We start from the raw sequence: 15,449 nt of genomic DNA, 5'->3' as shown, positions 1-15,449 counted from the left end.
GTGAAGGGTGAGACACGCTTTTTTCTTGCTCCAGCCATGAATGCAAAGGAGCAAATACAGCCCCGTCCGTCCTACTTTTTCTTACTAAGTATATTCCATTCAAGCCATGACATTGAGGCACTTATGACTCAAGCAGAGGGTCACCAATGATTTATTTCTTTATACACGGCTGCGGAAGAATTATGATGTAAGAATTTTTTTTTCCTTCAGGTTTGAGTAAAAGTTCTGAGGTTTTCAAATCAACTCATCTGAAATGTACATCATATTTTGCACTTGATTTCACACAGTGATCCAGCGAACTGAAGTGGGAGACATTATTCAAGATCTGTGTGTGTGTGTGTGTGTGTGTGTGTGTGTGAATAAAGTGCCTTTTGGAAAGACGCTCTCTAATCCTGGACAATTTTGTTTCCATGAATCTCCAGGAGAATTCTTTAACACACTGTAAAAACAGCATGACACACGAGTGAAACTTAACTGCTGTGCATAAATGACTTGTTGGGAAGGTCATTTTTTTTGCAGTGTGGGGCACTTTAAATATCTTTTGGGGAGAATTTGAATCTACAGATGTGCAGACAGTGACAGCCTGCAGGTTTTTCTTTTTTCTTCTTGAGGATTTGTCTGCTGAAATGTTTTGATGAGGGCTGCGTTGCTCTCCTGCACCTCGGCATCAGTTCAGCCTTCAGGGTGAAAGAGCGATCCTCCTGCTGCTGAAAAAAAAAAAAATGTTTGGCCGCCTGCCAAGCCGTGGAACAAGTGCGCCTCCCTTCCCTGGTGTTTAGCGTATTCATAGTTAGGGGTTTGGGCTCGGCTGTTTTTAAAAAGGCAAGGCAGCTCTCAAGTTGATCAGTCTGCTCAGGAAACTTCTGCTGGAGAAAGTATTGGAGTCCTTACTGAAGGGGAGAGAAGTTGAGATTTTGTGCAAAGACTTGCCTTGCTCCTTGAAGACATCATCTCCGGGAAAATAGCGCATATATATTTTTAATTGTACATTTGAGCAGTTTTTGCGCGGTGCACGGCGCAAAGTCTGTTATTAATGTTATTCTATTTTTTAAAATAGATAGCAACACTCCTGGATAAAGACTCTTGGCTTTAGCTTTAAAAATCGGATTAACTGACTGAGGCATTGTGCTCATTAGACCAGTCTACTTTTCCCCCCCTCTTCTTCGCATTTGAGGTTTATACCATACTAACTGAAGAGAACACCAACAATGTTTCTGAGTTTTTGCCTCTTGGTGACATTTATCTTGGGGCTGTCCGGGTGCTTGGGCTCATACGTGCCGTGCGAGCCTTGTGACCAGAAGGCGCTGTCCATGTGCCCTCCGGTCCCGGTCGCCTGCCAGCTGGTCAAGGAGCCGGGCTGCGGCTGCTGCCTAACATGCGCGTTGTCCGAGGGACAGGCGTGCGGCGTTTACACCGGGACGTGCGTCCAGGGCCTCCGCTGCCTGCCAAGGAGCGGGGAGGAGAAACCTCTGCATGCCCTTCTCCACGGCAGGGGAGTGTGCACCAACGAGAAAGGATACAAACCTGCCCACCCACCCATAGGTAAGACGCGCATAGGCTGCCTACCTGCCTGACTGACTCAATGCATGCATGGAACCAAATTGTGAAAAATGTGCGGCTGCAGTTATCAGAGCTAGAGGAGAGAAGGGTCTTCCCTGTCCCCTGTGTCTGATCAGGTCGTTTCCCATGCGGGGATGTGCTTATGTGCTGTGTTTTTAACATGCCTAAATTACAACATATCAAACCTTAGTGGATTGTTGTTTTTTTTTTGTAAAAATAAATAAATAAAAGAAAACAGTCTTTTCTGTTCACTGTTTTTATAATTTCAATTGTTTTCATCCTCTTTCGCCACCTCGCAGGGAGCCCAGGTGGTTCCCTCTCCTCAGACTCCTTTGGAGCATGAAAAGCCGCCACCACTGCTTTCTGACAGACCGTTTGTTTGACAGATGGTATGAGGTGCCATCTCATTAACTTTTATCCACTGCCTTGATTAAACTGGCTACAGGAGCTTATTCTCCTTCTCAACGCAGGTCTTTATGTTGGGACAGATACGCACCTTGATTGCCTTGTGCTCAGCATCCAGCTGTAATGACACTGTTGCGTTGTGCTACATCATTAAGATTCTCAAAACCAATATAATATAGTATAAGGTGAACCAGCGATTCTTTGTGGTTGTGCGCCCCGGTCCCTCTTAAGCTGTTGCGGGCTGGCTGGACGCTCCGCTGCGGTTACGCACATGCCATTTCCCGGCTGATTTGAGCGTCTAGTGCGGGGCTGTCAAACTGCGGTCCAGGCAGAGCCAGAAGGGGCTGACAAGGATCTAGAGAGTCTATATTTTCACGTGTATATGTTTAAGGTAGCGCCAGTTATTTAATGCATTTCGCTTAATGGTTTGAACCTCTCTGCTCTTATCTTTACGCATAAAAAACGCAAACAGTGAAAGACTCCAAACTTTGGTTGAGAAATGTATGGAGGGAAAATGTGGGAACCCCTTTAAGTGGAGCTTATTCTGCAAATGACTGCCTTTAACATCCACTCCTGTAACAAGTGTCTGTCATACCCACTATTTTCCATCCTCATGGCAGAGCGCAAAAATGTTTTTTTTTTCTCTGTTTTGCATTCAAATGTCATTAAATCTACCCAGACATGAGGAGAAAAAGTGCAAAGAGGTGCCACTTTGCAAACTTTGGGTCCTGATAGATCAGAATTGAGACAGATTTAGGTCTGCAGGCTCACCCTAGCTCTGTGTTCAGAGTCGGATTACCACTAAATCTGCAGCCTGTGCGTGAGAGAGACGCAGAGAAAAGAGAGAAAGACACAGAGACAGGCAGACACAGAGAGAAAGAGAGTGGAGCCAGCAGCCCTGAATGATTTAAGACATTTCTTAGTGTTGCAGAGAGCAGTCCGCTGTCACTCAGGAGTTTTAGCAGCTTGTCAACAACTAGATAAGTAGGTGGGAACCACAGAGGTTTTGGCTACAAGCCTCATTCTATAAAGCAGGGCTACCACTGGGCTCATTTAGGCTGTTGACAGCGTCATTAGGGTGTTTGAACACAGAGAGCAGCCCTCACCTCTGCTTTTAATGATATTACAGGAGAATGTGGTTTCCGTTGAGTGTTTTTGTACTAAAAATATCCAGCATACTCTGTGTTCTGCGAAGAGAAGTGAACAAAGTAAAGGTAGGGTCTGTGTGTGTGTGTGTGTGTGTGTGTGTGTGTGTGTGTGTGTGAGCATGTGTGTTTGCTTGGGCGGGGCTGTGTGGGTGTCTGGGTGTGCATTGTGTGTGATTGTTGTGAGTGATGACACCTCGGGCAGTTTTGTCTCACTTGGGGCTTAACACACACACACACACACACACACACAAACACACACACACACACACACACAGAACCTGACTTCTTTGTTGGCCCACAGAGGTAATCAGAGCATCTTTTCCTGCCTCTGGCGCTGCATTCATTGCATGGGCGCTCAGTCACAAGGCAGTGATTCAGCAGAATGCCCCCGGCTTTCTCTCTCTCTCTCTCTCTCTCTCCCCCTATGTGTGTGTGTCTCTCTCTCCACCCCTCTGAAGGGCCTTGTGTCAAACAGCTCTGTGGATGGGTGTACTGGTGAGGTGAGCCTCTGGTTTCCTGCGGTGTGGGGTTGCAGCTGTCTGTGCGCTGTACCAGCTGAGCAAGGCAAACACACAGGAGGAGGAGGAGCTCAAGTGTCTGCAACACTCAAGAGGCCATGAGAGCTGCAGCTCTACTAAATATTGACTGGGGCAGCCAAACAATGGGGGAGAGGAATCTTCGCTATCCTACAGTCACTCCCACCCACCCCACACCCCCATCCCTCTCCTCCCTCCCTTCCACTCCCCTTCACTGCTCATGTTCCTGGCCATCCTAGCTCTGCATCCTGGTCCCAGCGGTGCATTAATTCACATTTTGCTCCTGCGCTGTGATCCCAGTAGTAGCTCGAATTGTAAGCCACAGGAGGTGGTGTGTGCTTTGGGGGCACTCAGAATTTGTTGCCCCCCCCCCCCCCTCTCGTCCAGTGAATCAGAGCCTGGAAAGCTTGCCAACAGATATGACTTCATGGCAGCAGGCCCCTCGTCCTTCAAGCTCCTGAAAGGGCCTTATGTTTTAGCAGATTGGTCTTTGCCAAGAAACAAAAGATGATTGGGGAGTGGTTCCAAAAACCAGAATACTCCTCACACACATGGACAGAAATACGATGCCCCTTATTAGCATAGCAACAGAAAACCTGGTGCCTTTACTGACATCTTTAATAGATTCACGTTGGCTCTTTGCATGAGTGTAGATGCAGAGTTATTTGAGCCACAGCAGTTATTTGAAGAGTTGGTGATTTCTCACACGTCACATGTCTCTGTCATTGATGACAGTCATGAGTAAGTCAAGCAACTGCAGGCCTCTGATGCTTAATGTTTGCCAGAGAACTCCGCATATGTACGGTCACACTGTTGCATTTCTAAGCACCGTACAGAATCGCTTGTCATCACATACTTTTAGAGAACCACTCAACTTGGAGAACCGCCATCTGCTGCTTTCCAGCGTCAGTGACACAGCTGGTTACCGGGTCAAAGCTGAGAAACTGCTGCAAAAACGCTGATTCTCATCAACCATAGACTCAGGCTAATGACAAAACAGCTTCTCCTTTGGATGTTTCATGCTCATACAGACATGCCACGTTTGGTATAGCTCCGGTCACGTGTGCCCGCCCCAGCTGCTTGACAGCTTCATGACAGGCTCATGCGAAAGGAAAGACTGTATGTGGTTTTCCATCCGTCTCACCTTGAACATCTGAGACAGTGCAATGAAAGCTTAGCATGCTGCAACTGATCTGTTGCAGGTGCTAGGGAGGGAGAATGTATAAGAAAGGTCATTTAGTTAAGATACTGCATGAGGTTTGAGAGAAAAAGAGTGCAAATCATAGAAAATGTGATGTAGAGCTAGATTATTTCAATGCTACATCGATACGGATTGATGTGATTTTGTCTTTGCATAGCATTTTGGTAGCTATAGTATGATCACAGGGACAGTCCCAGTACCGAGGCTGTCACTGGGAAGCACATAACCTCTTTGGCACACTTGCCTGATTTCTCCCTATAAAACTTTACAGTGGTATTTGTACAGCTTATTGGTCACTGACACCTAGCCTGCTGGTGGCGACAGCTGTGAAAGAAATCAGCACTCACTGTAGTCTTTCTAAGCTCGGAGCGTGGGATTGAAAAAAAACAGGGCAGCGATGGCCACATGCTGGAAAATGATGTCACATGTGTTGACACTTGACCTGTGAACTGTAAGCTGTCCTGAAACACCTGGTTACATGTTAGCATGGTGCCGGAAAGAAGCAGAATCATCTCTTTGTACATACATGTAAAAAAAAAAAATGTATTCCATTCGAAAGCTCGTAAAATAATAAAGGTTTCTTAGAAATTTTAGAACAATAGAAGCTTCAGTGACTTCTCTGAAATGTTGGTGTTTATGAGAATGTGAGACACGTGAGACACGTGAACCTTTTATTGTTCCCTGTCCAATTACATAAGGCCATCTTTGGCAATTAAAAATGGCTCTTCTTGAATACTTACTTGTTGACGCGTAGTTTTGATCACTCAGAAGCACAATAAAGACATTTTTTTGTCGTAAAATTGATGCAGAACCGAACAGTTCATGCATTGAGTTACAAAGACTTCCCATTTGCTCATTCTTGGGTGTGCCGTGATTGAGGCGGTTTTCACAGATAATTTAACAATGTGTTCAAACCACAATAATGTTGAAGTTCAACCACGGTGATGTTTCTTTTTATGCTGCTTGAAGACCAGCTTTAACACTACATCCAGGGACACACTCGCCTAAATAACTGCTGCTGCTGCCTCTGGGGAGCTAGAACATCGTCACACCCAGCAATTGTGTTGTGGTGATGATGACCCAAAGAGAGGTTGCGTCCGTCCATGTGGCTTGTTGCAAACCCACACCCAGATGTAGGATTCGACCTCAGACCAGAACTAGGAATGTACAGTAGAAGCGCTTGATCTGCTAATGTCCTTTTTCACATCCAGTTTCAATGCGAATGGAGAATTTATTTACAGTGCGGAAGCTGTAAACAGTTCAGACGGTTTGCTTACCTACAGCAGCATTTCCGTCTTGGATGGATATTGCATCCTCTCAAAAGTCTCTGTTTTGCGATTTACAATCCTTGAATTGTTCTTGTTGCTATTTATACCATGCATTCAGAAACGCAGGAAACTTTTTGATTGCATTGAACATATTCTGTGTGCACAACACCATGGGAAGAGTTATTTCCTGCATTTTTAGAACAACAAATTCCAGCCAAACTACAGGACATTGGGGTCAAAACATAAATCCCTTACACTTGGGGGTGCTCAAACCAACTCATGGACACGTTCATATTTTCTTCCTTCTCTAAACTGCGTTTGAAGGGAGCATTATTCAGTCATCAGACTCAGTCTTCTCATGTAACCAGCCTTTGTGCACTGCCAAGTCATGTGCAAAGCTTGTGTCTCCACTGATACCTTGTACCTTTTATCTGCAAATTCTCTCAAAACCCCAAAATCCTAACAGTGCTGCAAGTTTGAAAATTGTTTTTATTTAACCAATATTTAAGTGTTCATTTAGAACTATTGTTTGTGCTTCTGCACACACATACCCAGGGTTTGCATGACTCTGCAGGTTAGTTCACACCTCCTTTTCTGCTCCAGAAACTGCAGGGTTATCAGGCCATGGCCTTGCTTTCAAATATTAAGTAGCAGAGGCAGCCTGAGCCTGACGGATGGTTTACTTATGTTGTGCTTTATATGACACAGTCCCTCAGGCCCAGTTATCCCTACATTATCTTGTCCTACCCCCCCCCCCCCCCCCCCCCCCCCCCCCACTTTGAGATTAAACAGCACCTCTATTCACCACTCTCTTACATTTTGTAAAGGTGTAATTTCAGACTTAGTCAAAGGCAGGACATAACATATGTGGTTGTGATGCTGGGAAATCAAATGAAAGGTGGGGGGATCTATTGTTCTGCCTTTTTTGCAGTCTAAACGCTATTATTATAGTCTTAAAGATGCAGAGGAGGGAAGAAATCTGAAGAGGTAGCTTATCTTTCATGCTTGGACTGTTGCCTGTAAGAAACTTGGGATATTCATGAAGCATAATTGTGTGCAGATGTTAATTTTTAAACAGAGAAGTATCAGGTGCACCTCCTTTGGCTACTCCACTCCTCTCGTCCTAATGAAATCTTAAGCTTGAGCAGAAAGAGAGAGAGAGAAAGAGAGAGAGAGATGGCAGCAGAGCTTTGGGCTCGGCTGAATGGAAGAGCTGCACATGACTTGGCTCACTTGGCTCGTTGCCAGCGTCTTGGCTACGTTTCAGGAGTTAAACACAGACCCTCTAAGCCTCCTTTACAAGCTGGATACCCTGAGCATGGAAAAACTGAGTATTGTGGCTGAAGCGAAGAGCCCACTTCAGAAAAGATGAATCTTGTGATTTTGTGACTGCAGGAGCAAAGAAGCTGTCTCAATAAAAGCTACAATGCTGATGAATAACCTTTTCTATCCCATGTTTCTCCTCAAAATACTCTGAAGAGACATATTTTGCAAAGTGACTGGCTTTTAAGGAGAATATAATTGTCTCATGGCTTAGACCAATCTTAATCTGGCCATTTATATGCTCAAATGAGATTACACATGAAACAAGAATGCACGTTAAAAAACACAGTCCTTATTTTCGAGGGCATATTTCATTGCCAAATATGTGGCATTTTAATCAAGTGCCCTGAGAAACTATTGGTCTGTACAGCAGAAATAAAGAGTTTTTCCACAGTGGTCACATGCATGGTGTACATAGGAATGCTTGTTTGACATATTTATTTATAGCGAGTCATAGCCTCGTAGTCTGAGCGGGGGAGACACAAGGACATATCTAAACACAAACCAAGGCCTGCCAAGTCATGAGTTGTGAGATTAATTTCAAAGAGACGGTAGTGCAGCGCAGAAGCCAAAGACCCAATTCTGGTAATCACCCTGCCCCATCGCCCTCTCCCCCTCCCCTTCACCCTTCCGCCTTCCCCTCCCAGAGACTCCAGACGCTCATGCTGTGTCAGGCTCTTTGAACATCAGTTTCTCAGAGCTTGTGTCCTTGTAACGTCTCACTGCCTTTCTCTGCGGTGGCTGTGTACTAACAGGCCAGTCGAGGAAGTTATGGTGACTTGTTAAAAATCATATTTTCCAACTTATTCTCTCATGCCACTTTACAAGTAAGGAAGTTGATTTGACTTTCAGCAGCAGTTGGCCTGCAGTCAGGAGCCAACATTCCTCTCTGGTTCAGTGAGTCTGGCCCTGAGCACCATGGCGGGTTTCCTTGTCAGATAAATATAACCAGGGTCATCCACTGGCACCGTCGCTCCGGCCAGTTGGGGCCTGGCAAAGTCCCCACAATAACTCTGTACTTATGGTACTGCTAAGCCAAGGGGGGAGCTGAGGGCTTCTTTCTGTGGCCTCAAAGAACCTCTGGCTGGGGGTCCGGGCTTAAGAGGCTGAGCCCCAAAGATAGGAGGGGACCAGGGGTGGGAGGAGGGGGCTAGGTTAAGGATAAAAGACCTCAACCTGTGAACTTCCTATCTTGAGGGGACTTTCAGGTCTCTGAGACTGCAGTGCCCCCTGGGGGAGCTGGAACCGTGTTGATAAGTGCATAAGATGTGACAGATATGTACAAGCATTTATACGAGCCCGCAGAGCAACTGGATTTTCCTCAGTCTGACATTTGAATCAGTTTAATGTGGGACGCGTCGCAGTAAAGTTAACAACACTCGGAGGCCTTCAGTCCCTGTTCAAGTTTAGCAGTCCAGATAACGTGTTAGCAAATTTTCCAGGCACGGTGTAGGCAACATGTGATGTAGTTTTCCCAAGTTGTAGAGCTCTGAGAGCTTCCTGGTGTTTCTGTGACATTTCTCGCCTTTCATTAAGGACATTAAAAGACACTGGAGAAGTTGCTGGTTGTAGACTGTTGTCACCTATTTCTTTCAATCCAAATAAGCTCAAACTTGTCTTACATGACTGGATGTTAAGTTATTACGTTACTCTGTTACATGTAGAGAAGAAGTGAGTGGAATGTTTGGCTGTGTGGGAAAAGCTTTGTTCAATCTCCTGTGTTGGTGCTAAGAGTTCATCAGCTGTCATCAGATCATCTATAAACAAAAGGAAGGCAACAGTTGGTGACACAAGCCCTGGGAAAAGCACCTGCTATTGTACTTTAGTGAGAAACCACAAAAAACAACAACAAGCTGTAGAACATGATTTATGCAGAATGTGAATATTTAATTAGGTATTGTAATAAAGACACTGTTTACCCTTTTACAGAGACATTTTACATTCCTGACTCCACTTCTCGTCCAAATAAAGTTTCACAACTAGTTGCATTATGAAATAACTGAATGTTGAATCAACAAACCTTGTAAATAGACTTGAAACGAGCAATGCAAAAGAGAATTTAAGTCACTATTTACATCAATAAACTATATTTTAAAGCCTCTTACATGTAGCTAAGTTTGATATAATCATTCCATTTGTAACCAATGGTCAGTTGGTGTCATCAGTTACCATATTACAACATGGCAACATAAAAACAAAAATACAACATATGAACTTTTCTAATTCTTAGCTTCATTTTAGCGTCTTTTCCCTTCTTGTTTTGGTTTAACTCTGTTTTGTTTCCGTCAAACATAGCTCTCATCAATCTTGCTTCAAGCTGTGGCAGCCAGCTGGTTATAGCAAACATGTTTTCTTCTGCTGCATACTACCTGCTAAGCATTAAACTGCTATCAAACAAATACGAAATAATGGAGATGCCAATTTTACGCCTAACCCTAACCCCAACCCTAACCCCCTAACGCTATGGTTTCAGAGACACTAGGAGACAGGAAGATTTTAATGAACAATAGAGCTCTGTCTGTCTCCCCTGCACAGAGGGCTGGTTTCCCATCATTTAATTAACATTTTAATATAGGTTTAGAGGGCTTTTATGAACATATTTTTGTCTTTTTTAAAGAGGTTTTAAGTATTTTTTTAATACCCATTGTCCCCCGAGTGCCCGAGCCCCTCGTAGCGTTCTGTCCAGAACCATGCCTTCCCCTTACAGAACCCCAAATCCCTAACCCCTAACCGCCTTCACATATCCTAACCCCTTAAACAGCAAAAGAGGCTGATGTTTCTCTCAGCAAATAGTGGAGACAAAAAAATAGTTAAAATTACTTCACATTTCCTGCATTGAAAGAATCACAACTCAAATAAATTCAAATGTTTCTTAGGTTTGTCAAAAGGGATTTTTTTGCTACAGTACTGTATGTCGTGAAAATATGTCACCGTTGTGTAAACAGCTTGTTATACAGTGAGAACTTAAAATAAAATAATCTACTCACACTTCTCTTCGTTTCCAGTAGAGGGCAGGGACAACTTTCCATCCAGCGCCAAAATACATTTTCTATTAGTCTATTATAAACAATCTGTCAATAATTAACTATACACAACTAGTGGATAAAGCATTAATAGGAGGCAGGTGCTGCATTATTGGTTCCACATTTGACATTAATAAACTGTTTTATTTTCCCCGCTGCAGATCATGAGTCTCGAGAACACGAGGACACCATAACCACAGAGATTACAGAGGAGCTGCAGCCGGCCAAAGTGCCACTCCTTCCCAAAGACATTGTGAACAGTAAAAAAGTCCACGCCCTTCGCAAGGAGCAGAAGAGGAAGCTGAGCAAGCAGCGCCTTATGGGCTCCTCCATGGACTATTCCCCCCTGCCCATCGACAAGCATGAGCCTGAGTTTGTAAGTACATGCTGTTCGTAAGAAGCCACACCTTCATAGATGTTTCATTAAATGTTAGAACACAACACATGATGACTTCTAATGACCTGATGCTCGATCGTGACCCTGTGCTCTCTTTCCCTATAGGGACCATGCAGGAGGAAACTGGATGGGATCATTCAGGGAATGAAGGATACTTCTCGTGTCATGCCTCTGTCTTTGTACCTTCCCAACTGTGACAGGAAGGGATTCTTCAAGCGCAAGCAGGTGAGGTAGATTCAAAAGGCCAACATGACCCTGATGAACCTGATGAAATGATGATTTGATTCTCAAATGGTTACTGCAAGGTTCTGCCAACCAAGTATTTGAAGAGAGAAATGTTTGTGGCAAAATCACTCAATTTCAATTGAACTGACAAGACTAGTGGATTTATTTAATGTGGAAAAATAAAACTGTTAGCATACTTGTGGACTCTGACATGTAAATGTGTATCATTGGCCCATAGCCGCTTGCATCACTGTTGACTATGATGCAAGTAGCAACCTCCATTGCTCATAAATGAAACCATTACAGTAATGCAAAATAAAGCATGTTTACAACCTGGTTCAAAAATCGAATTTGATCTGCATAGCTCATTTCTCTATTGGTACACATTTAAAGAGGAAGATTTTTTAAATAACTCATCCATTTTGATTGTATTAGGGTTAGCTCAAGAGTTATTCATACATTTGCGTAAGGGGTGTGGGCTAAGTTGACTGACAGGTAGCCAGGAGGCTTAGGGCTCGGCTCAGCTCCACCTTTGTCTGTTACTAGGTTGACTCGAAAGTGAGCTAACTTCAAATCTCAAGCTAACCATTTAGCTATCTAAAGGATCTATAAATTTGCTAACTAATTTGTTGTCACAACTGTGACCAACTAATGATAGCATGTTTCTTCTTTATGTATTGGACTTTAGCTTGCCAGTTACTACAGTTTAACAACTCCCCACTTCAGTAGTCGCTGTTGTCATGAACGCTAATATCTTGGTTTCTTGCCCACAGTGCAAGCCATCCCGCGGACGCAAACGAGGCATCTGCTGGTGTGTGGACAAGTATGGTGTTCAGCTCCCTGGCACGGACTACAGCGGAGGGGACATTCAGTGTAAAGACCTTGAGAGCAGCAGCAGCAACAACAACGAGTGAATGGGGGAGGACCACCATCGACCCCTACCCCCCCACCCCAAATCACCACGTGACCCAGGGCCCACGCCTCCTCTCTGAACCACACCTGAATGCTCCGCCCTCTGTACACTTCAAGAGTTTTGTTTTTTCAAATTGAAAAAAAAGGACGAAAAAAATACGAACGAAAGGACAGGCTGAAAAAAAGACACCTGTAACTTTTTCTTCTTTTCTTTTCTGTTGTTGACCAAGCACTCATCTCAGAATGAGGGTAAAAGTCCCAGAAGATTTTGCTAGATCCCTTGACTGTCGCTCATGGGACCCCTTGTATGAGGCGGGACCGCTGGCTGCAGATCCATGAAAATATATGCACACAATGGATATATTTTTATAGAAGCCGGGGGGTTTCAACACAACACTTTGTTTGATGTCAGATTAAGAAAAAAAAAAGTCATTGTGAGGAAACAAAAAAGAATCAGGCACATTGGTTGAAAACAGATCAGAACATGATGCCACTGTGGAACTGACGATTGGCAGAGTAATTTGGTTTTTTGTCTGTTTTCCAAAAGAAAAAAAAAGAAACAATCGATAGGGAAATGCTGTAACAGTTGACTCTATCTGGATATGTGGTTCTGTCAGAGCACTTATTAATAGGGGATCCTGTTTAGAAATGTGTATCTTCACAAAATGACGTGTGCATGAATGTGTGTATGTATACAGTTTGTGTGTGTTATGTATCAGCCGGTGTTGGTGTACGACGGAGTGAGCCTATTACAAAAAGAATGTCCTTTTTTTTTTTTCTTTCTCTTTTGTTTGATTTTGTCACAACAAGTATTGCCAGCGCTTGAAGTGGTCTTGGGGCTGGCCTTCTCTATAACCGATGTAAAGTATGTCTCGGGACACAGAGTGTTTGGAAACAAAAGAGTAAGCAGATCGTCACAGATGAACCTATGTAAGTGGCTCTTCGACAATGAAGCTAGCCTGATATGCCAACTGTGCCTATTTAAACAGACACTGCCATGCAGGGCGACACAGAGCTTAGAGAGCGCTGACTCTACCGGTGAAATAAAGTGTTTTCAGCTTAACTGACAGGACTCAAGTTGGACTTCGATCTTTTTCGAGTTGAGTGCATAATCGAAACTTGCCAGTCAGGCCAGTTGCTTCTCTGATTCAGTTGTGTGAAGTGTAGTTTTGTATGGTTTTGTTTGTGCTGTTTTCTTTGCCTTCAGTGAAGTAAAGACCGCCCACTTTTGAGCCATGTTCCTTGATCAAGTGGTTTCCCCTCAGTACTGCTACTACAGTGTAACCATGGTGTATTACATTACTTTTAAATATAGTTATTGAATGTTGTTTTCCTGTAGAAACATAGTATGACAACAATGTAATTGTGCTTGGAACATAAAAAAAAAGAAGATTTTAGCCTGTAAAGAATTTGAATAGGTCCTTGTAGCCTGTCGGGAGAATGACCCTGAGTCATTTGATGTCAGGGCAGTCAAAGAAGCTAACCCTCTGAACCCTTCTTGCTTCGTGCCCCCATTGCAAAGGTTATCTTCCTACATCTAAAGGGGGGCATGATCAGAACAAAAAGGTTACAGGTTATAACAGGGTCATTTAACTAGAGTTGTTCTCTCTGTGTGCAAGTCACAGTGCCTTCCTACATGCAAATACATTTAAATAGTGACGTGAAAGTGACATGGATATCCTATGGGGCGATTTCCTTTCTCAGACAGCCCTTTGCTGGAGCTGATACTTGATACATCGATCAAGGGGTGTCGGTTTAGTTCTTATTGAAAGAAGAACATTGAATGTGGTAGATCCTGTAAATGGTATCAGCAACAAATTGCAAAAGCATTTATTATCTCTGCCTGTACCTCGGGGCAATTCCTGGACAAGAATGGTGTGTGAGGGACTCCCTCTTTTTTCTTTGACAACCAATAAGCTAAGACTCTTGCTTTTTTCATGTGAATGCCAATGTATATGATTGCCAGAGAGGGGAGGCCTAACGGATGGTTGGAGGTTTATCAAGCATTTTCCTTTGCTGCAACAAAAGAGAAATCACATCCTAAATGGCCTCTAGTTGTGAATATATATTATCAATTCTCCTTGCCCCACGTCCAACACCGAAATCCCCACTACCACTTTCGAAAAAAAAAAAAAAAGCAGCTTGCACTTATTTCAGTTACTCACTTTTGATATTGACACACAACGACGTCCTACGATGTGGTATCATGAAGTTAGTGGAACAAAAAAGATTACAAAAAAAAAAAAAAAACAGCCACAAAAGCTAAATGTTGTGTTATCTTGTGCTTACCATTCAAAGGTGGTGCTTTGAGGTAATATTTGTCGACAGGGGCTTTGCAGCCCATGCCTGGGACCTCCTTTACAGCAACATCTTTTAGGGAAAAAAATAGATCAAAAGTAACACAGCTAGAGAAGTTCTTATGGCCAATTGCACAGAGATGAGAGTAAAGGTAGTAAGGGGGAAAAAATGGATAGAGGAGAGAGGAAAAGAGGAAACGCAAGCGCCATGGGCAGCGGTCATAATCAGGGCCTAGCCACTTCCCCTCAACGGGGTCACCAATTGCATGACATTAGAAACAGTTAGCAAGACAGTTACCAGGAGTCATGGAAATCTGGGGAATGTAACACTAGTACCAGCAGCAGAGTATCAAGTTTCACTTTGATTTGATACTCTTTTGAGCCAAAAAGCAATGAAACATGGAATATCCGGAACCATTCATACATAGTATATGTGAATACTTCACTGTTCCAGGTATTTGTTTCTTTTGTCTGGATAACAGGTTGAGGTTCAGGCTCTAACAAAGTCATTTCAGTGACTTTCTGTTCCCCACACCTACTGAAAGGCAGTGTCTTCCTCAGGTTTCACATCTCCTACTTGGTTTAAAACTCATATTCACATTACATAATAGAGTAGCACAGTTACGACAGTACAGCTATCTTTCTGAGTACATAACACTTTCTGGATGTAATGAGACAATACAATTGGTTTGCATAATTTGGTGTTCACTGGCTTGTGAAATATACCCATCGGTGGCAGGAGGATAGTGGGAAACAAAATGGTCAGTATTTGGAACAACATAAAACAAATAAGAAAAAAGACAAAAAATCTCAAATTATTAAAGTGAATATCACTGTGTAATATTTATTCAACTTGTAATTTATGTACTCTTTTAACCTTTGTCTTTTTTTTTGTTATGACAAAGCATTTATTTAAATAAAGTTATGTATTCATTTAAGCACTCTGGCAAGGTTTTCATTTCTGGCATGGCATTTTGAAAAAGGAGGTGAGTAGCCACTGAATTGGCTTGAAAAGAACAGTTTGAAGCGGAATCATCCTGATAGTAAGCGCTGACTAATCTCCGAGGCACGAGCTGATAAACCTCTTAGACATAAGTCTGAGACACCCAGGCTAGCCCACAAGGATCTCATGCAGCATGCAGGATGTGACTTTA

The 15,449-nt window shown here is 43.3% G+C and overlaps 1 protein-coding gene across 1 annotated transcript; it reads left to right on the top strand.

The window, feature by feature from the left end:
* The first annotated feature begins 829 nt into the window (after positions 1–829).
* On the top strand, positions 830–15,233 carry igfbp5b (insulin-like growth factor binding protein 5b). The gene is made up of 4 exons (XM_061053876.1): positions 830–1,542; positions 10,626–10,840; positions 10,967–11,086; positions 11,860–15,233. The coding sequence occupies exons 1-4, from the start codon at positions 1,209–1,211 to the stop codon at positions 11,998–12,000; spliced, it is 810 nt and encodes a 269-aa protein (XP_060909859.1). The 5' UTR covers positions 830–1,208; the 3' UTR covers positions 12,001–15,233.
* The last annotated feature ends 216 nt before the right edge of the window (positions 15,234–15,449 follow it).

Source organism: Labrus mixtus, chromosome 13 (assembly GCF_963584025.1).
Source record: "Labrus mixtus chromosome 13, fLabMix1.1, whole genome shotgun sequence".
In the NCBI taxonomy this organism is placed as follows: Eukaryota; Metazoa; Chordata; class Actinopteri; order Labriformes; family Labridae; genus Labrus; species Labrus mixtus.
This window is presented reverse-complemented; position numbering and strand designations above follow the sequence as displayed.

Bases quoted from the DNA above. Each gene is read 5' to 3' on its own strand.
- igfbp5b (XM_061053876.1), top strand. From the start codon at position 1,209: ATGTTTCTGAGTTTTTGCCTCTTGGTGACATTTATCTTGGGGCTGTCC. The intron at 1,543-10,625 runs GTAAGACGCGCA...TCCCCGCTGCAG, and splicing joins ACCTGCCCACCCACCCATAG to ATCATGAGTCTCGAGAACAC. The intron at 10,841-10,966 runs GTAAGTACATGC...CTTTCCCTATAG, and splicing joins ACAAGCATGAGCCTGAGTTT to GGACCATGCAGGAGGAAACT.